This window comes from Falco cherrug, chromosome 2, assembly GCF_023634085.1.
Source record: "Falco cherrug isolate bFalChe1 chromosome 2, bFalChe1.pri, whole genome shotgun sequence".
Taxonomy (NCBI): domain Eukaryota; kingdom Metazoa; phylum Chordata; class Aves; order Falconiformes; family Falconidae; genus Falco; species Falco cherrug.
In genome coordinates this window covers 2,889,754-2,909,277 of record NC_073698.1, presented here as the reverse complement: position 1 = coordinate 2,909,277, position 19,524 = coordinate 2,889,754, and the positions used below count along the sequence as shown (strand labels likewise).

General features: G+C 67.5%; 3 protein-coding genes across 4 annotated transcripts; 1 reads left to right on the top strand and 2 right to left on the bottom strand.

The window, feature by feature from the left end:
• Nucleotides 1-511: 511 nt before the first annotated feature.
• Nucleotides 512-4,285, bottom strand: CCKBR (cholecystokinin B receptor). The gene is made up of 5 exons (XM_055702471.1): nt 3,648-4,285; nt 2,398-2,649; nt 2,053-2,317; nt 1,794-1,921; nt 512-1,501 (listed from the first exon to the last, which is right to left on the bottom strand). The coding sequence occupies exons 1-5, from the start codon at nt 3,802-3,804 to the stop codon at nt 987-989; spliced, it is 1,317 nt and encodes a 438-aa protein (XP_055558446.1). The 5' UTR covers nt 3,805-4,285; the 3' UTR covers nt 512-986.
• Nucleotides 4,286-4,567: 282 nt separating this feature from the next.
• CNGA4 (cyclic nucleotide gated channel subunit alpha 4) lies at nt 4,568-8,179 on the bottom strand. Its single transcript, XM_055702423.1, has 4 exons — nt 7,746-8,179; nt 7,400-7,510; nt 5,554-7,268; nt 4,568-5,475 (listed from the first exon to the last, which is right to left on the bottom strand). The coding sequence occupies exons 3-4, from the start codon at nt 7,037-7,039 to the stop codon at nt 4,613-4,615; spliced, it is 2,349 nt and encodes a 782-aa protein (XP_055558398.1). The 5' UTR covers nt 7,040-7,268; nt 7,400-7,510; nt 7,746-8,179; the 3' UTR covers nt 4,568-4,612.
• A 99-nt stretch (nt 8,180-8,278) lies between these two features.
• On the top strand, nt 8,279-19,229 carry FHIP1B (FHF complex subunit HOOK interacting protein 1B). 2 transcript variants are annotated; one of them, XM_055702672.1, is made up of 14 exons: nt 8,279-8,409; nt 8,751-8,796; nt 12,254-12,456; nt 13,473-13,758; nt 13,863-14,465; nt 15,195-15,353; nt 15,420-15,506; nt 15,636-15,803; nt 15,917-15,996; nt 16,246-16,415; nt 16,511-17,551; nt 17,625-17,803; nt 17,889-18,051; nt 18,608-19,229. In XM_055702672.1, the coding sequence occupies exons 4-14, from the start codon at nt 13,621-13,623 to the stop codon at nt 18,901-18,903; spliced, it is 3,084 nt and encodes a 1,027-aa protein (XP_055558647.1). In that variant the 5' UTR covers nt 8,279-8,409; nt 8,751-8,796; nt 12,254-12,456; nt 13,473-13,620; the 3' UTR covers nt 18,904-19,229. The 2 variants fall into 2 exon arrangements, with proteins under 2 accessions (XP_055558647.1, XP_055558646.1); XM_055702671.1 differs by lacking the exon at nt 12,254-12,456.
• Nucleotides 19,230-19,524: the final 295 nt, after the last annotated feature.

Below are 19,524 nucleotides of genomic sequence, written 5' to 3'. Positions count from 1 at the left end.
TCGCTTTGGGGTCCCCACACCGATGAGTGGGTCCCTGCAGCCACTGCAGGTGAGGACATGCCTGTAAGTACAGGCGTCTGTGTGTGTGTGAGCATGTGCACACCTGTGTGTGGGCTGGGGTTATGTGCAGCTGTGTGTGCGCATGTGTTCGTGCATGGGCAGGTCTGTGCGTGCACGTGTGAGTGTGCAGGTGTGTGCGTGTGTGCCAGTCTAGTCCTGGTCACGGTGGGCACCGTGGGGTAGTAATCCCTCAGGGTGGGTTGGGAGGTCTGGCAGGGCCCACTGCCCAGGAACCACCCAGCCACGCTGGGGCCAGTGTGGTACCATGCAGTGTCATGCCAGTGCCATGCTGTGCCATCCCGGTGCTGGTACAGAGCCTGGTGACGCTGCCTCAGACCAGGCCATCCCCAGCCCTTTGGCATGGGGTGCACCAGTGCTGTTGGTTGCGCCAGCCACTGCCCCAGGATTCCCACAGTGGAGGGGCCTGGCCCCTGGCCCTCCCGAGTGCTGTGGAGCCCCCATCCCACCCGTCTCTGGCCTGTGGACTCCCAGTGCTGGGTCAGGCTGAGAGCAGTGGGAAGCAGTGGCGCAGGCGGGTGCAGGCGGGCACAGGGCAAGTTTATTGCGTCCGGAGCCAGGGAGAAGCATAGGGAGTCGCTGGGCTTGGCTGGGGGCATCTCACTCTCCCCCCTGCCCCCAGCTGCCAGGCCCGGGAACCCCTGCCCTGGCTCCTTGCCCCCAGCCCAACCCGGGCACAGCGGTGTGTGGAGCTGGGGGCACTGGGGGTCCAGGGGCTCGTGGGACAGACTGGCGTGGCCCAGTGGCAGTTGAGTGAGGCGGTACTCGGCGGGAGCATAGAGGCTGGTGGTGCACTGAGCTGTGCCAGGCATGGAGGGGGGCCCATGGGGAGGACGCCAGGGTAGGTGGGGGCACAGGGGGATGCAGACAGAGCCTGGGGGAGAGCAGGGGGGGCCGGGGGGGCCAGATCAGGGGGGTCCAAGGCTGCTGACAGTGGTGTAACTGAATTTGGAGAGTGAGGCGTTGGCATTGGCAACCTCCTCCTCAAGTGGGCGGTGTGGGCAGGCATGGCGACAGCCAGCACAGGTGGCTAGGAAGGCTTTGCGGAAGCGGCGGTTCATGAAGCAGTAGATGAGGGGGTTGGCGCAGGCGGAGGTGTAGGAGAGGAGGTGAATGAATGAGATGGGTGTCCCCGAGAGTGCTCGCTGGGCCGCCCGCGGGGCGAAGGCACGCCACGTGTTGGCGGTGAAGATGGGCAGCCAGCAGAGGAAGAACATGGCCACGATGACCACTAGCATGCGGATCACACGCCTCTTGGCCACCAGCTTTGCCTCTGAGCTGTTGATGCGCGCTCGGTCTTGCTGCGCACCTGCTGCACCCAGTGCCCGCAGCTCCAGCGCGCCACCCGGCCGGGAGAGCTGCAGGTAGCAGCCGTCCCCCTCGTCGCAGGTGGGCACTGGCTCCCCACTGCCATTGCGCTGAGCTGTGGGGCAAAGGGATGTGGTCACAGCCGTGGCACCATGGGGACCCACATTACCCTGAGCACATCCTCTGCTGGCATGCAGCAGGGTGTCAGGATGGCATGCAGCACAGGCCCCTGCGCAGGGAAGGGGTCCCCAGGGAACCTCCCAGCTGCAGGGAGCTGGGGTGGGGGCTCAGACTTCCCCCTTGTCCCAGGGCAGGGAGCTCTGCCCACATGGGGGCCGTGCTGCAGGAGGCAAAGGCAGGGCCAAGTGCTGCCCTCAGCCCTACCCCACACCAGCCCAGCCCCTCACCTGCAGCCTCCCCTTTGATGTCCAGCTCGAAGCGGATGCCTCGGTAGAGCTCACGGGAAATAAGCCCATAAGCCACGATCATCACCACACCTGGGATGAAGAAGAGGATAAGGAGCAGCAGGACGTACCTGAAAGACATGGTACCCATTGCTCAGTGGCTCCCTGCCAGCCCAGTTGCAGCAGCAGGGCTGGCAAGCAGACCATGTCCCTCGTCATGCGAGGGTCCTGGGGGTGGGTGGGAGTCCTAGTGCTGACTCACCAAGCCTGTCGAACATGCTCACTGGGCCAGTTGTGGGTGCACTGGCTGATGGGCAGGCGCGTGCCACGGGTGGGCATGGCATGCGTGGTGCTGTAGACGGCGTAGGGCAGCATGAGCAGTGCTGAGAAGAGCCAGGTGCTGGCGATGACCCGGCAGGCATGTGAGCGTGTCTGCCAGACACGGGACTGCAGTGGGTTGCAGATGGCACTGTACCGTTCGATGGCAATGGCCACCAGACTGAAGGTGGAGACCGAGACGGAGACGCCTGTGGGTAGCGAGGGTCAGCACCCATGGTATGGCGTGGCTCAGCCCTCCCCCGGCCCCTGCCTGCCCACCCCCTCTTACCCATGAGGTAGGCCATGAGCTTGCAAATGGCCTCTCCGAAGATGAAGGTGCCCATGAGGTTGGGAACAAGTGTGAAGGGCATGCAGCAGACTGCCAGCATCAGGTCGCTGAGTGCCAGGGAGAGCAGGAAGGAGTTGGTGACGGTGCGCAGGCCGCGGTTCAGGAGCAGCACAGCCACGACCAAGGCATTCCCGCAGACACTCAGCACAAAGATCAGCGTGTACAGCAGGATGCGCACCGTTAGGTCCAGGTCTGTGGGCAGCAGGGTCATGGGTTGCCACGTGGGCACCCCGGTGGCACCCCAACATGGGTGGGCAGCGTGGCCAAGCATGGTCCAGGCACCTGGGCTCCAGCTGGCTCCAGCTGTGTCCAGTAGACTTGGTGGGGAGCTGGCAGCCAGGCACCTGGGTTCCCTCCGTGTGGCTGCTGCCGCAGCAGACATGGGACCAGGATGCTCCACCTGCCCCACTCACTTGGCTCCAGGGGGGTGCCGCTGGCTGGGCTGGGCTCCAGTGCTGGGACACTCCGAGCCTGGTGGGTGCCGCGGCTGGAGCCACGGTGCTGGCTGTCCCCAGGGCTGAGCCCGCTGCCCAAGTCCCCACTCCCTTCGGCCGCGCTGGGACGTGACCAGGGCTGTTTATCCCCAGGAACCGAACGGCAGCTGGTGCTGGTGCTGCATCTCACTGCCCGCGGAGCCCCGGCTGGCGCGGTGGCGTGAGGTGGGGGTCCCGAACCCCGGCAGTGGAGCAGACAGTGGCTGCACTCCGTGGGGTCCCTGCCAGGGTCCCCTTCTGCCTTCCCTGTGTCCCCTCCCCGAGCAGCCCCGGGAGCCGACACCGGGACCGCTGGGCAGTGCCCGTGCCGCCGAGCCCCCAGCGCGGGGCACATCCCTATGGGGACCGGGGACCGAGACTGGGGACAGCGGTTGGCTAGGCATGTCGGGCCCGCTGCAGCGGGACGGTGTCGCACGGGGGGCACGACGGGTGCTGCAGGCTGCACCGGGGATGCAAACGGGGAGCGCCGGGGCGCATGGCAGGGTAAACCGGGGTGCGTCGGGCAGCCGGATGGGGTGCGCCGGGGTGGGACTGGGCGGGCGGACGAGAGCACCGGGGTGCATTGGGTGGGCGGCTGCACCGGGAGGCACGGCGAGGTGCACCGGGAGGCACGATAGTCTGAACCGGGGCAGGTTGGGTGCACGGGGGCGCACGGAGGGACAGCGAGGGTTCCCTCCCGTCCCCTCCCGGTCTCACCTTTGGGCGCCGGGGGCCCGCGGAGGCCCCTGCGGAGGAGGTCGCAGGCGGAGCCGTTCCCGGCGGAGCCGGTGCCGGTCCCGGTGGCAGAGCCGGAGCCGTTCCCGGGGCGGCAGAGCAGCTCCTGCAGCGACTCATTGAGGCGCCGGGGGTCCATGGCGCCGGCGGAGCCGCCGTCAGAGCCGCCCCGCGCCCATCGCAGCGGCACCGGGAGCAGGCTCCGCTCCGCTCCGCTCCGCTCCTCTCAGAGCCGCTGGGGGAGTGAGCGGGGGCGGTGCCCGGCGCGGGGCGGGCCGGGGGGCGGTGGCAGGGAGCGGGGGGAGGCAGGGGACGGGGCTGCCAGGGCCCCGGGGGGGTCGCGGGACTCGCATGGTGCTCGCCGGGGGCTCCTGCACGGAACGCTCGCGGAGTACCAGGCGGCCGTCACCGTGGTGGCTGTCACTGTGCTGGCTGTCACCAGGCGGCGGTGCCGTCGGCCGCGGCTGCTTCCTGCGGGTGCCCCTGGGGCGGTACGGCAGGGCTGGGGGACCCCGGCTGGCCCCGGCCCCGGCTCGCCCCCTCCCCGGGCCCGGGTCTCGCCTCTGCCCACCCTCGCCCTGCTCGGGCCCTTCTCCCTGGCCGGCTCCTGCCCCGACCCCTGTCCCTGTCCCTGCCACATCCCTGTCCCCACCCCGGTCCCGGTCCCTGCACCATCCCTATACCCATCCCAATCCCGATCCCGGTCCCTGCCCCATCCCAGTTCCGGTCGCGGTCTCTGTCCCATCCCTGTCCACCTCCCAGTCCCGGTCGTGGTCCTTGTCCCCATCCCAATCCCGATCCCGGTAGCTGTCCCACCGCCGTCGCAGCGCCGTCCTGGATCATGAACAACTCATTGTTACTTAGCAACAGCTGTCAGTGTTACCTAGCAACGGTTGTCACCGTCATCCAGCAGCTGTAGTCGCTGCTGTCCCAACCTCAGGCAACCCTCAGCGCCGGGGGCCTGTCCCCCGCGTGGGACCCCGGCCCCTGCTGGGACCCTGCACACCCCTGGGACCCTGCACCCCACTGGGACCCTGCATTCTGGGGAGATCCTGAACTCTGGGGGGGCCCTGCACCCCACTGGGACCCTGCACACTGGGGGGACCCCGCACTCTGGAGGGGCCCTGCGCCCCACTGTGACCCTGCACCACACTGTGACCCTGCAGTCTGGGGGGACCCTGTGCCCTGGGGGGCCCCTGTGCCCCACTGTGACCCTGCACCCTGGTGGGACTCTCAGCTCTGAGGAGACCCTGCACCCCACTAGGACCCTGCACCCTGGGGGGACCCTGGACCCCACTGGGACCCTGCACCCTGGGGGGACCCTGTACCCTGGGTGGACCCTGAGCTCTGGGGGGACCCTGTGCCCTGGGGGAGGGCAGTCCCCCAGCAGGACGCTGTGCCCCAGTAGGCTGCTGCGGTGCAGCAGGAGCTGGTTTTTCTGCAGGACCTGCTTCCCCGGCAGACCGCTGGAGCTGGCACTCGAGGCGCTCAACGCGCAGTGCCAGCTTGAAGGCACTGGACTCCAGCTGGGCCAGCAGCCGGGCTGCCTGGGTCTGCAGCCCCTCCAGGGCCACCTCCAGGGCCTGCACCTGGCGCTCAGCCTCCTCCTCTGCTGCTGCCGCCACTGCCTCAGCGTGCACATCCAGCTTGCCCATGCGCAGCAGGAGCTCGCGGCCCTTGGCCTCCATCATGGCCCGGGCACTGGGGAACTCAACCAGCACCTCTGCCAGGTCCTCCTTGGAGAGGCAGAAGAGGTCCGAGTAGCCAATGCTCATGATGTTGGCTGTGCGCCTGTTCCCTGAGATGTTCCCTGGGGGGTGGGGGCTGCGGTGAGGCTGGGAGTGGAGGGGCAGGGGAGCTGTGGCAGTGTGCAGCGGGGTGGGCTTACCTTTGATGTTGATGAGGCTGATCTCCCCGAAGTAGAGCCCCTCACCCAAGACAGCAAGCTGTGTGATGCCATCCTCTGCCACCACAGCCAGCCGCCCCTCGCGGATGAAGTACATCTCACGCCCCACATCACCCCTGCGGCAGACGAACTCGCCGGGTCCAAAGACCTGGGGCTGCAGCCGCAGCACCAGCTGCTGCAGCACGCTGCGCTCCCAGCTCTGGAAGAGTCCGACACGGCGCAGTGCTGGGAGGTGGACGCTGGCTGCTACCTCGGCCCGCAGCCCCCACGGCAGGTACTGGAGCACCGCCCGTTCTGCCGGCAGCTTCTGCTGTGCCCGCAGGTGTTGGTGCCAGCGGGCCACCCGCCGTGCCAGCCGCCTGCTTGCACCCTGTGCCTGCAGGTAGTGCCGCACCGGCTCAGGGTCGGGGTAGAAGGCAGCATCGGCCGCATTCATGTTGGAGATGACGGAGCTGATGCTGCCTGTGATGGTGGCAAAGCCCAGCACAGCCAGGAGGAAGCCAGTGGTGACGAAGAGGAACTCCTCCTCGCGCTGGGGCTCTGGCGTGTCACCCACAGTGGTGAGGATGAGGGTGGAGAAGTAGAAGCTGTGGAGATACTGCCGCAGTGGGCGGGCAAAGCCAGGGCGGCTGGCGTTGGGGCAGACCCAGCCATCCGTGCCCAGGCCCAGCCAGGCTGAGAGGGCAAAGTAGAGGCAGCCATGCCAGTGTATGGTGATGAAGACATAGAGCATCAGCTTGGCAACACGAAAGGCGTTGGGGTGGGCTGTGCGTGTCTCCTGGCGATCAAAGGCCTCGAAGAGCCGCGGTGCCTGCAGGCAGCGGTTGGCACGCACTACCGGCACGCCCAGCCCCAGGCGCAGGTAGAGCAGGTCGGTGGGCAGCACTGCAGCCACATCCCGGGGGAAGGATAGGGAGCGCAGGTAGCGCCACTGGATCCGGCCATGGTCCTGCACCAGGATACCATCCTCCAGGAAGCCTGGGAGCAGTGGGTCAGGACCCCAGTCGCTGCCAGGGTTCCTGGGTGGGGGGCACGTTGGCACTGGGGGGTGTCCTAGCGAGGGGGGCGGAGAAGTGAGGTCTGACAAGCTCAGGGTGCCCAGGGTTTCCCTGTGCAGGAGGAGGCTACTGATGGAGGACCAGGTGGGTGCCCAGCACAGGGGGGTCCCTGGGCCTGGTTCTCCTGGAAAGGACCCAGGGGGTCCTGTGGAATGCTGCTGTGGGCTGGGGGTCCTCTGTGCTGTCTGTAGGGCTGAGGGGCTCAGTGGTGGGTGGTGGAACCCCAGAGTGCCCACCCTGTGCTGGGCTGGCTGATGGGTGACAGCCATGCCTGCCTGCTGGGAGCACGTGTGCATGGATGCACACACGTATGTGTGTGTGCATGTACACGTAGGCATGCCCATGCGAGTGCATGATGCATGGCTGCTTGCCACATGTAGTTGGGAGTGCACATATGTGCTGGTGTGCATGTGTGGGCATCAACATGTCTGTGCACACAGGTGAGCGTGCATTTGGGTGTGCAATTGGGGCAGGCATGGCACAGGTGTGGGACCAGGGCATGGCAGGGGCATGCTGGGGCACGGGCACCAACCGGTGTGGAAGTGCACAGCAATGTCCAGCAGATAGAGTGCGTCGCAGAGGTAGTCCAGGCTCAGCCACAGCACTGCATGCTGCTCCTGCAGGTCAGGGAAGCAGGACCTGGCAGTATGAGCGGTGTCACCAGGGCTGAGATGGTGCCAACAGGCGCCAGCAAGCCCCGTGCCCTCATGCCGGCCCCCACCCTCGCTGTGGGCACCAGGGGCCTTCGGTAGCAGTGCCTGCTTGGGTACCTGCAGATGAGGAAGATCCAGTTGTAGAGGACAGGCAGCGCCATGATGCTGATCCACCAGTAGTACCAGTCTCCAGAGGGGTCTAGGATCCAGGTCCGGGAGCGGGTAGCACTGTGCGGGGGAGGCAGAGGGACCTCAGAGCCTCCCCATCCCCAGCTGGCTGCAGGCTCCCGCCCGGGTGCCCCTCGGCCGGCACCCAGCCGCTGCTGCCGGTGGCTCCCCGGCTCCGCCGGCCCCTCGCCCTGGCACAGGGTGCTCCGCGCCCGCAGCTCCCACGGGACCGAGGGGGGTCCCTGCTGCGCGCTCCCGCCCCGGGCCCCATGGCGGGCAGCCGCGCCCTGCTCACCCCGAGGCGCGTCCGGTGTCGGTGCCAGGGTCGGTCGTGGCGGCGAGCTCGGTGCTGCTGCGCCGCCGGGGCCAAACCCAGCGGCGGGACAGCAGGGAGCCGAGGCTGTGCATCCTGCACGGCGGGCGCGGGTGCCGGGGAGGGTCCTGCGCCCAGTGGGTGCGCAGCGCTGCTGCGGCACCGAGCACGGTCCCTCAGCGGGACGCAGCCGCGTGGCTCCTCCAGCGCTGGGCGCATCCTGGCAACGCGGGGCTCCCCCGGCGCTCGCCGGCCCGCCGGGGCTGCAGGCAGCCGCCGCCTCAGCCGCGCCGGTGTGCCGGGGCCGTTGCCCGGTTCTGCCAAAGGCTGTGGCGGACCGGAGCGGGGACGCGCTGTGGGGTGGTGCAGGAGCCCCCGGTGCGGGGGTGTCCGGCGCGGCGGTACCCGAACCCCGCGCCGCCGACCCCTCCCGCCGGCCGCCCGGTACTCCTGGCCCCGCCCCTGGGCCCCGCCCCTGCGCGGCGCAGCCAGTGAGGTGCCCGAGCCCCGCCGGGCCGGTGCCACCTCCCGCGGCGGGCAGGGCGGGGCGGGGCGGGGCGGGGTGGGCGGGGCCTGCGCGGCTGGTGCGTCGGGCGGCGGCGGGAAGATGGCGGCGGGCGCTTGGGGCCCGCAGCGGGGGCGGCTGGTGAGCGCGGGGCGGTGGGGCCGGGGGAAATGTTGCCCGTCCCGGGGCCCGGCGGGGCTGTACCCGGCTGGGCGGAGAACCCTTCTGCCGGTTGCCACGGGGGCGGCCCGGGTGGCCGCCTGCCCTTGGCCGTGCCGTGCCGCCCGGCCCCGGGGTGCGGCGTGTGCGGGCCGGGCCGCGGAGCCTGGAGGTGCGCGGGTGCCGTGAGCTGGGCCGGGCCCTGGGCCGGGCCGGACGGGGCCGCCGCGGGTGTGGAGGGGTCAACGGCCCGGGGGGGCCCTGGCCGGCGCTGGGGCGGGGGTCCAGGCGCCGCGTCGGACGCCTCTTCTCCCCCTGCCCAGGTGCGGCGCTGATGGGACCGGACCCACCGCGACCTTGACCCCACAGGTAGGCAGCCCTGCCCTGCGCCGGGGTGTGTGTGTGTGTGTGATTCCCCGGGTGGGGGGTGCCCTGGGTGGGCAGCACCTCGGACGGCGCGGGGGGACCCCGGACCTGGTGGGAGGACGGTTGGCAGCAGCCCCGGGCAGCCAGGGTGTGATGCCCGCCCAGCAGTGGGGACATGGCGATACGGTGAGCGTCTCTGTGTCGGGGGCCCTGCTGCAGCTGGAGGGACCCAGCACCCTGCCCGTGACCTCAGCCCCCCGGCTCCTGGTGGCTGCCATTGACAGCCCCTGCCTCGGCACAAGGGCCCGGCTGGCAGCGAGATGGGGCTGAGCTGCGGCCTGGCGCCTCCAGGCTGGTGGTGGGCACAGGCAGCTTGCTGCAGGGTGGCCTTTGGCCTCACCAGGTGCCATGGCAACCCCGCAGCTGCCCCGTAGTCAGCAGGGCCAGCCCTGCGCTGTGCTCTCGCCCGCTGGGGTGCAGAGGTGGGGGGGGTCTGGTACCCACCGAGTACAGAGATGGACCTGAATGCCTCCCCTTGGGAGGTGCTGCCACCCCTCTGCCTGGGGCTGCCCACCTGCCCCTGCAGCCCCTCATCCCTCTCCGCCTGTGTGGGGCTTGGTCCCTGTCCCTGTGGGGGCTGGGGCTGCTGGGCACTGCCACCGGGCTCTTTGCTGGGCAGCTCCCCAGTGTGCAGCCCTTGGCAAGGGCAGGGCGCTCCGCTCAGTGTCTGGTGTGTGGATCAGGGTCAGGGCGGGCAGCCGTGCCCCCAGCATCCCAGCCCTGGCTGCGGTGGCACCCTGGCTGCCTCCCTGTGTCATCGGCCACTGGATAGCTGCTGCCTGCAGGAAAGACTGGCCGCCTCCTGGCAAGAGGGTGCTCCCTGGCAGCTGGGATGCCTTGCTGCAGACCGACCCAGGATGCTGGTGATGATGGGTGAAACACATGCTCCCGGTGTGTGGGCAGGCTTGACAGCACCATACTGTCCCTTTTGGCTCTTGACTGGCGGCTGGGTCCCCTCCATGTGTGGTGGGAGCTGCTGGGGTTAGGAGGTTGTGGCTGCGGTGAGGAGGGAGCCGGTGCTGGGATGGAGCTGGTGAGTCCTAGCTCTTGGGGCTGTTGCGTGGTGGCAGCCAGCATCCCGCTGGCACGAGTCTGGCCACGTGGCGGATGGGTCCCATGCCAGCTTGGCCATGGGGCTGCACGCCTTTGTGCCTACTGCATGGCGGGGGATGTCCCATGGTGTGCGCTGCACCTTGGGTTTTGCTGCTCTTTGCCATCATGTCCCTGCTTCAGTGAACACTTTGCTTTGGCTTGTCGCCCACCCCACTTCACCAGCTCCCGTGAGGGGCTCATGTGGTGACACCGTGCCCGGCAGTCTGGCCGCAGCCCGGTGTGGGTGTGAGCTGTGGTGCCGGTGCCCCTACCCCTGACCGGTCTGCTTCAGAGCTCACCCCAGCACGCTGGCATTCTGCAAGGTCTAACTTTAGCAACTGCATCAGACCTCACCCGCGCTGGAACAGGACGCTGGTCCTGCCGTGGTATAAATATGCCTGGCCTGTGCCTGAACCACAGGGTGTGTGTGCCTGCCTCCCGCTGCTGGCGCTGCTGTGCTCAGCTCCCCGGGGCCGTTGACCTGCTCGTTAATGTGTTTTGAGAAGGTGCTGGGCCCTGCCCTGCCTGTGTTGGCTTTTGGCTGTTCTTGCTCCAGCCCTGCCACCATCAGCTTCCCTCTTTCTGCCTCTTGTGGTTTGGGTTCTCTTTAATGGCCGTTTTCATTTCCTCCTGCCCGTGCTGCTGCTCTGTCCCCTCTGCCATGGGGCTGTGTCCTCAGGGGGCAGCTTCAGGCTCAGCCCTCCAGGCTTCCTGGGCCACCCGCCTCCCTGCAAGGTGCTCCTTGCCGAGCCCTGGTGTGCGTGTGCTGCTGGCGGTGACTTGCCAGGCCATGGCGCTGCTCCTGGCCCAGTGGCAGGAGGTGGAGGCCCAGAGCCGTGTCCTGGTACAGGGGCTGTGTGTGCTGGCTGCTCCTGGCCACATCTGCACTGGGCTGCCATCCTCAGAGAGCACTCAGTGCCTGCCCTCCCTACCCTGGCACGCTCTGGCATGCCTGCTGTGCTCGGCACGTGTGGCACCTGGCCCTAATCTGGCTGTCCCTGCAGTGTGTGCTGCCCGGCCACCCTGGGAGGTTATTTCTGGCAGGTCTGGGCAGCTGCCGGGGTGGGGGGGCAGCTGGCGCAGGGGCTGCCGACGCCAGCTCTCTGTGCTGTCACTCTTTCCATGCTCCACTGAGGGGGTTGGTGGGGCCCTGCATGGGCGCAGGGTCTCTGGGACAGGCGCTGTGGTGCTACAGTGGCTTCTCTGGGGCCAGCTCCCGCCCCGCGCTCCCCAGGGGCCCCAGCAGCAGTGGTGGGTGCAGGCAGCTGCCTCCCTGGGCATTGCGGTGCTCTGGGCCACTGTGCGGTGGTGGGCCCAAGCAGCGGCGGGGTGCCAGGGCGCAGGGCCCTATAAATATCCATCCCTGCTGGTTCCCTGGCAGCAGCATCGTGCCGCACCGTCTGTGGGTGCGCCGTTGGTGCTGCTGCAGCCGCCAGGCTGGGCTTTCCCCACCTTTCTGAGGGCCGATGCTGCCAGTGCCTCCGTCCCTGAGGTGACAGTGGTGGGGGCCGGTGGGAGCCCCGTCCTGCGCGCTGCCTTGGGTCAGCCCCAGCCTGCTTGCATGTCCCACCATGGGCTCTGGTTGTGATGGCAGCCAGCTGCCCCAGCCTCACTGCCTTCCCCAGCTCCCTTGCAGGGCAGGGAGCATGTGCTGAGACTGGTGTGGGGTGGAGCTGGGGTGCTGGGAGAGCAGACCCTGGGCTGGGCTGAGGGGTCAGGATAGGTGCCTGTGTTGGTGCTCGTGCACGAAGCCATGTCCCACCACAGGACTGTTGGTGGCTGTGGGTGGGAACAGGGGATCCCATCTCTGAGGGATGGGGACCACCAGTCGCGGGCAGCAGGGGTATCCACTGCTCCCTGTCACCATTGCTGTGGTGGCAAGGCTGGTGGTTGGGCTGAGACACCGTGGTCGAGGGGAAGGTGCTGAGCAGGACCTGTGCCCAGTGCCATGGAAGGGGCCTGTGGGCATTCTGCTTCCCATGGCAGCGGCTCTGGGGGCACCTCATTCCCCTCCTTGCCTGCTTGCATGGCAGTGGTGCAGCTGGTGGCTGCTGTCAGGCCAGGCTCTGGCTGCAGTTGTCAGGGGGTTCGTTGCCCCCCAAGCTGGTGGCTCCTGGGCCATTGGTCCTGCTGGGTGCAGGATGTGGGGGTGGGTGGCTGTCCCGGCTGGCTGCTGGGTGCTTCCCACACCCCTGGGCTGTGCCGGCTCCTGGGTTCAAAGTACAGGGCTGGGCGTGGAGGCAGGGCTGGCAGCCAGAGCTCTCCCGGCCTGTGCCGCCCTGGCACACTTGCCTTTCCTTTTCCCCAGCCCGCCTCCTGGTGCTCCAGCACTCCTTCCTCTGCCAGGCCTGGGGTCAGCTGTGGAGCAGCACCCCACTTCCACAGCGTGCATCCTTTTGGGGCTGACACAGGGCTGGCAGTGACTCGTGGGGCAAAGCCACCAGGTGCGGTGTTGCTGCTGGCTCCTGTGCAGTGCTGGGGAGCTGTGGCCCTGTGGCCTTGCTCACCAAGGTAGGTGATGTGGCTGCTCTGCCTGACCTGTCCCATGGCTGCTTGCCCAGGGAGCTGTGCCTGGCACAGGGTTGCGGGACGGTATTGGCACCAACTTTGCTTCTGTGTGCTTCTGTGCCTCCTCTGGCCTGGCTGCCTGGCTCGCCACCGTGCTGCCTGTCCTGCTTGATGGTGCCAGCCACAGCTGTGTGGCTGTACCAACCTCGGCTCCGGGGCCTGGGGCCGGCATCACTTGGCTGCGTGCCGTCCTGATGCTGCTTGGTTCTCAAGGGCTTCCCTGGTGCCTCCCCACTGGCTTGTTGCTCCTGTGGTGACCTGCCTTGCCGCGCCAGTGGCTGCGGCTGAGCTGGTGGTGCCTGGCAGGGTGGTTGCTGCCCATCACTGTGAGGAGTTGCCCCCACACTGCTCCCCCCACGCTGTGCTCTACCTGCCCATCCTGTGGTTGGCGTGGCAGCTTTGGCCTCGGGACAGCGTGGCTGCACCTCCAGCTGCCCAGGTACCCCAGGACGATGCTTCTCCCGAGTGCCCTTGGCCAGGATCCGTGCCCCCTGCTGCCGTGCTGGCAGCACTGTGGCTGTGCTGGACAAGCCAAGACAAACACAGGGTTGTGGGCAGCACTGCTGCCTGCCATGGCCCTGCCCCGGGGCAGAAGCAGCCTCTGGGTGCTGGGTTCCCCTTGCAAGGTGAGGTTTGGTGGTGGAAGGTGATGCAGGGAAATGGGCAGCTGCCTTCGGACAAGGCAGGGTGGGGAGCTGCGGGGCAGGCTGGACAGGGCTGTTGCATTCGCCAGCCGTATTGGTGCGGAGGGAAGAGGCAGCTTGGGGGGGCCCTGGGCTGGGGCGGGGTGTCAAGGAGGAGCCAGGGCGATCCCGTGCATCTCAACTGCTTGATGGGTTGTGCTGCCAGGCCTGGCCCATCTGCCTGCCCCCTCCTCCTTGGTCATGGCGTTGAGCACCCCAGCAGTGCCAGGTGCCTGCCGTGACTGTGTCTGCTCTGAGCCACCACTCTCCCCGCAGCCCAGCCCGGGGTGGCAGCAGCATGGAGAGAGGGACCTGGTGGCCCGCCTGCTCCCTCATGCCCCTACGGCACCTCGAGGCAGCAGTTCAATTTGGTCCGGCCCACGAGGTGCCCTGCCGCTGCCTGTGACCGTCCCCCACACTGCTGATGGAGAGGATGAGCTGGCTGAGCAAGCTGAACCCGCGGGCAGCCGGGCAGCGTGCCCCCCGCAGCGCCAGCCTGCAGAGCCCTGTCACCGCTGACCCAGAGACCTGCCTCATGGTTTTCAAGAACCACTGGTCCCAGGTGAGCCGGGATGGGGGGCTGGGGCGCCGGGCTGGTAATGGGGACCCCCTGACCCTCCACCCAGCACTCAGTGCTGGCACTGTGTTTCCCCTCGCCTCACCCAGGTCCTGCGCATCCTGGAGCGGCGCGGCTGCAAGCCGGCCCCTGATGACCTCAGTGCCGTGCGCAACAACACCTACCAAATGCTGAACCTGCTGGCAGAGGACCGGCCACGGGGAGAGGCGGCGCGGGGGCCCATCCTGGAGTTTGTGGCCTCAGAGAATCTGCTGGAGCGGCTTCTGTGCTGGCACCTGCAAGGTGACTTCACCGAGGAGCGCAAGGTGGAGCAGCTGAAGCTCTATGAGATGCTCATCAGCCAGGCCCGGCAGCCCCTGCTGCGGCATAAGCCGGTGCTCACACCATTGCTGCGGCTACTCAGCCTCTGTGCTGAGCCCAGCTCTGCCCTGCTGGAGAACAGCCTCGTCCTGCTGCTCAATCAGCTCTGCGTCTCCGTGGCCAAGGAGCCCTCCATCCTGGAGCTCTTCTTCCACAGCCACACGGACCAGGGCCCCGCCAACCTCATCATATTCTCCCTTCTCATCCCCTTCATCCACCATGAGGGTGTCCTAGGGCAGCAGGCCAGGGATGCGCTGCTGCTCATCATGGCGATGTCTGCCAGCAACCATGCTGTGGCCAAGTCCATCACCGACAACTCCTACTTCTGCCCGGTACAGCACAGTCCATCATGACAACTCCTACTTCTGCCCTGGGGACCTGATGTGATGCCCCCCTACCCCAAAGTGGTGCTGGGAGGTCGAATTGCTCCGCTGCTGATGCAGGGTTGGATTTGGCTGTTGGGGCAGGAACCACAGCCACCCCTGGAGGGAAGTCCTGCCCTGGCTGGGGAGCTGGGATTGCTGAGCAGGGAAGGCTTGGAGGTGGAGGGCTTGGCAGCGGGCTGGAGACAAGGGTTCCCTGGGGACAGCAGGAGATGTAGGACCCAGCAAAGCTCCCCTGCTTAGAACCAGGATGGAGGAGGGCAGGCTTCCCTGTGGGATTGGTGTTTGGAGGAGAGTGGTTGGGTCTGATGGCTGGAGACCCAGAGCCTCCAGCATCTGGCAGGAGCAGAGCAGGCAGGGCTCCGTGGCATATGCCAGGGCAGTGTTGCAGTCACCTGCACCCACCTTCCTCCTGCTGCCTGCCCTGCCTGCCCTGCTGCTTCTCTCCTTCTGGCTCTGGCAAACTGTGGCTCCAGTCCTGGCTGTGTGCTGGCTGTGCTGAGGGCTGGAAGTGGATCCATACGTGCAGCCGTGCTGGGCTGTGGGGGTGGGACCTTCCTGGTGGGCTCAGCGTGAGTGGGGCACTGTGGTGGCTGTCCTTGTGCACGCTGCCTGGTGCCACAGCTTCCTGGCAGTGGGGCTGGTGGCTTGGGGGGAGCTGACTGCCTGTGTTCCCAGGTCCTGGCCACGGGCCTGAGTGCCCTGTACTCCTCCCTGCCCCGCAAGATTGAGGTGCGCGGGGATGACTGGCACTTCCTGCGCCGTGAGGACTGGATTGGCGTCTCCTCCCTTGTTCTCTTCATGAACTCGCTGGAGTTCTGCAACGCTGTCATCCAGGTAAGGCTGGGAGGCTGCCAGCCCTGAGTAGGACTGGCCATGGCCCTGACATCCCGTGCTCCACAGGTCGCCCACCCCCTCGTGCAGAAGCAGCTGGTGGACTATGTCCACAACGGGTTCCTCGTCCCTGTCATGGGGCCGGCGCTGCACAAGGTGAGGGACCTCCCCACAGCGGGCTGCCTGCCAGCCTGGGCAGGGGGTTTCCTGCCTGTACGTGTCCGGGAGGGGGGCCCAGGGGTGCACGTGTGGCCCAGCCCTGTGCTGAGCTTCTGCCACCTGCAGACCTCCATCGAGGAGATGATTGCCAGCACAGCCTACCTGGACCTGTTCCTGCGCAGCGTCAGCGAGACGGCCCTGCTGAAAACCTTCCTGCGCTTTGTTCTGCTGCACCGCCACGATAACAGCACCATCCTCGACACCCTTGTGGGCCGCATCAACAGCAACTCCCGGGTGAGAGGTGCTGGGCTTCCCCCACGGACCCCCACAGCTCCCTGAACTGCTGCCCACCCAGGGCGCTGTTGTCCTGCCCCACTGCAGCTCCCTCACCTCCAACTTGTCCCCAGCTCTGCATGGTGTCCTTGAGCCTCTTCAGGACGCTGCTCAGCCTCAACTGCGAGGACGTCATGCTCCAGCTGGTGCTCAGGTAACTTCCCTGTGTCGCTGATGCCAGGGGCTGACCTGCTGCTGCCCGGCACCTGGGGGCCGCCACGTCTGGGACATGGCCTTGGGCATCGCTCCCTGCTGTGCCTGTGGGTTTGGGGCAGCTGCAACTTCTGCCCCACAGCTGGAGGCACTGGGGTCCAGCGCGGTCCCCCATCCCTGGCTGTGTCCCGCTCCCCTGTGTGTGTTCCCCCTGCCTGCGGCCCCTGCGTGCAAACCCGTGCTCCCCCAGGTACCTGCTGCCCTGCAGCCATGTCATGCTGAGCCAGAAGCGGGCGGTCAGGGACTTGGACATCTATGGGAAGACAGCTGCCAAGTTCCTCTCCCTCATCCCGCGGTGCTGCCGTCCCGAGAGCCTGCTGCTGCCTGACCGGGAGGAAGAGCATGCTGCCTGGTCCAAGGGTACGGTACCGGGGTCCCCTTGGACCTGTACTGTGGCTGCTGCCCCATCCCCATCCCGGCTCTGTGCTGAGCCTCCTCTGCACCATTGCCTGCAGGCCATGGCAGCCCCAACGTGGACACCTCCTCGGTGGTGACGGTGCCGAAGCCCTCCACTCCCTCCCGGCTCTCCTTCTTCATGCGGCAGCAGGGCACAGCCCCTGAGGCTGCCGGCCCGGCACCCCGCTCCCCCAGCACCCCGTCCGGCAGCCCCTGCCACCGGGCTGGCAGGTGGGAGGAGGTGTCTGAGCTGGACAGGAACTACCTGGAGTACCTGCGGGATGCGCGCCGCAGCATTGACCGCTGTGCTTGGGCCTGCCGTGTCTGGTCGGCCCCCTATGATGGCGAGGAGCCCAGTGCTGGTGGCTCTGTCCCCCAGCTCGACAGTGGCCCCCCACTTGGCCCTGACTGCCTCGGTGCCCCACGCCCCCTGGGACCCCCCACCCCACGGACTAAAAAGCGGGGCTTGCCGGAGGAGGGGGCGAGGGAAGGGCAGGGGGGTGCCCTTGGCAGCAGTGGTGAGCCCAGCATGGGGGGGCCTGGCCCTGAGGCCCGGGACTCGGGGACCCTCGTGAACGGAGCACATGGGCCAGCAGAGCCGATCCGGCCCGAGGGGGACGTGGTGGTGAAGAAGGTGCGCCGGAGCCCCCAGGGGGAGGGTGATGACGTGGGGGCCCCCCCTGAGCGGGAGCACCGGCCAGTCCCAGCGCAGAACGGGGCCACGGTCCCTCCGACTCCCCGGCCGCAGCCCCCGGGCTGGGAGCCGCTGCCCTCGGTGGACTCGCTGATCGAGGAGCTGCTGGCCCGGGTGCCGGCTGAGCCCAATGGAGCTGGTGTCACCATCGAGGCCTTCACCGAGGAGCTACAGGAGATTGAGGCTGAGATGAAGAATGGCAGTGGTGGCGGGACCCTGCCCGCTGCTCAGGACCCCCCCGAGGTGCCCCTGTCCCGTGAGGAGGAGGAGGCCTTTGCCAGCTTCGCCGCCCTGCCCGAGGGGGATACCACGGGGCGGGCACTGCTGCGGCTGCAGGACCCCCTGGCCCAGCTGGTGGCTAGCCCACCGCGGGCGGTGGGGCCGCCCCCCAGCCAGCCCTTCACAGGTGGGGCCGGTGCTGGTGGGGGGTCCCCGCTGCCTGTGGCCCTGTCTGACATGTCCCTTTCCCTTGCCCACAGGCCCCTTCGTCTCGGTGCTGTTTGGGAAGCTGGAGAACATGTTGCACAACTCGCTCTACGTCAACTTTCTGCTGACAGGGCTGGTGGCCCAGCTGGCCTGCTACCCCCAGCCCCTGCTGCGCTCCTTCCTCCTCAACACCAACATGGTCTTCCAGCCTAGCGTTAAGTCCCTGCTGCAGGTATGTCCTGGGCCAGGCAGGCAGAGCTCCCTCTGGACCTCCATGCGCCCAGGGTAGGCCATCATGATGTTCCCTTGCCCCACAGGTTCTTGGCTCGGTGAAGAACAAGATCGAAAGCTTTGCTGCTAGCCAGGAAGACTTTCCGGCTCTGCTCTTCAAAGCCAAGAAGTACTTGATCGCCCGGGGGAAGCTGGACTGGTCAGACACGCCGAGCGCAGTGCCCTCCCTGCGCCGTGCTGAGACCCTGGGTGAGGGCAGGCAGTGATTGCCACGGCGAGGCACGGCACGGGCTGGGCAGCTGCATGTTGAATTTTGCAGCCCCCAAACCCTGGTACACTGCATTGCATAGAGGGCTGGGGGCTGCATGTCGTGTTGCAGGGAGGGCTGGGGGCTGCGCATTGCCTTGCATGGAGGGCTGGGGGCTGCACGTTGCTTTGTACACAGGGATGTGGGCTGTGTGTGGGGCTGGGGGCTGTGTGTTGCATTTCACAGGGGCTGGGGGCTGTGTGTTGCATCGTACAGAGGGCTGTGGGCTACATGGAGGGCTGGGAGCTGAATGTTGTGTCGTGCAGAGGGCTGGGGGCTGCACGGAGGTTTGGGGGTTGCATGTTGCGTTGCAGGGAGGGCCAGGGGCTGCATGTTGGGCTGTGCAGTGGGCTGGGGGCTGTCCCCTGCATTACGCGGGCGCTGGGGTCTGTGTGTTGCATGGTACAGAGGGCTGGGGGCTCTGCAGAGGGCTGGGGGCCCCTCTCCAGGGTGCTGGGGCCCTGGGCCGTGGGTGCAGGACTGACCCCATCCCCACAGTGAAGAGCCGGAAGCCATCCATCGGGGAGCTGATCCTGCGGCACACCAACAGCCCGACACGGGCACGCCAGGCAGCACAGCTCGCCTTCCAGCACGTGCGGGATGGGCAGGTGCTGCAGGCCTTGGCTGGGGCATCCCTCTTCCGTGGCTCGGCCGAGAGACAGAGTGAAGCGCTGCGCGTCAAGAATGCTGTCTACTGCGCCGTCATCTTCAGTGAGTTCCTCAAGGAGCTGGCTGCCATCACCCAGGCCCACGCTGTCACCTCCCCCTTCCTGACTGAGCCCCCTGAGGAGTGACCCCCTAACCCGGCCGGCGCCTTTTTAACCACCCCCAGGACACGGACCTTTTTAATTTATTGGGGACGAATGTTTGGCTGAGACCTTGCTGCAATATGTACAGGAGTGACCGGTGGCCCGCTGCCCTCAGGGGGGTGGCAGGGCAGGACCCTGGGTGGCCCCTGGCATGGCAGTGGGGGCTCGGGGCGGGCTGGCTCTGCCCCCCTTTGCCTCCCACCACTCACCCAGGGGCTGCACGTGCTGCAGGGCCCCGCTCTGGTGCAGAGCGGGCTCAACAGCGCCGCTGTCAGCTGTCACCCCCCCCTCCCCCCCCCCCCCCCGACCCCTCTTTATGCAACGCCTGCCGCCCTCGCTGGCACACTTGTGCTACTGGGGGTGTGGGGCTGTGGGGGACAGGGTGCAGCGGGGCTGGGGCAGTGCATGAGGAGGGCTGCGTGTGTCTGTGCTGTGTAAAAGCCCTTCTGTAATAAAGGGTCTGGTCGAGGGCGTCGCCTGCCGCTGCCTGTGCTTCTGGTGGGGCAGGGGGGGACTGGCCTGGACGCTGACAACCCCCTGCATGGCCAGGTCCCCAGCATTCAGCTGCAGTGCCAGCTCCCCTGTGTTGGAGTGGGCTTCTCATCA

Bases quoted from the DNA above. Each gene is read 5' to 3' on its own strand.
- CCKBR (XM_055702471.1), bottom strand. From the start codon at position 3,804: ATGGACCCCCGGCGCCTCAATGAGTCGCTGCAGGAGCTGCTCTGCCGC. The intron at 2,650-3,647 runs GTGAGACCGGGA...TGCTGCCCACAG, and splicing joins CGGGCCCCCGGCGCCCAAAG to ACCTGGACCTAACGGTGCGC. The intron at 2,318-2,397 runs GTAAGAGGGGGT...CGCTACCCACAG, and splicing joins GCTCATGGCCTACCTCATGG to GCGTCTCCGTCTCGGTCTCC.
- CNGA4 (XM_055702423.1), bottom strand. From the start codon at position 7,039: ATGCACACCAGCACATATGTGCACTCCCAACTACATGTGGCAAGCAGC. The intron at 5,476-5,553 runs GTAAGCCCACCC...CCCACCCCCCAG, and splicing joins CAGCCTCATCAACATCAAAG to GGAACATCTCAGGGAACAGG.
- FHIP1B (XM_055702671.1), top strand. From the start codon at position 13,621: ATGGAGAGGATGAGCTGGCTGAGCAAGCTGAACCCGCGGGCAGCCGGG. The intron at 14,466-15,194 runs GTACAGCACAGT...CTGTGTTCCCAG, and splicing joins ACAACTCCTACTTCTGCCCG to GTCCTGGCCACGGGCCTGAG. The intron at 16,416-16,510 runs GTACGGTACCGG...CATTGCCTGCAG, and splicing joins GCATGCTGCCTGGTCCAAGG to GCCATGGCAGCCCCAACGTG.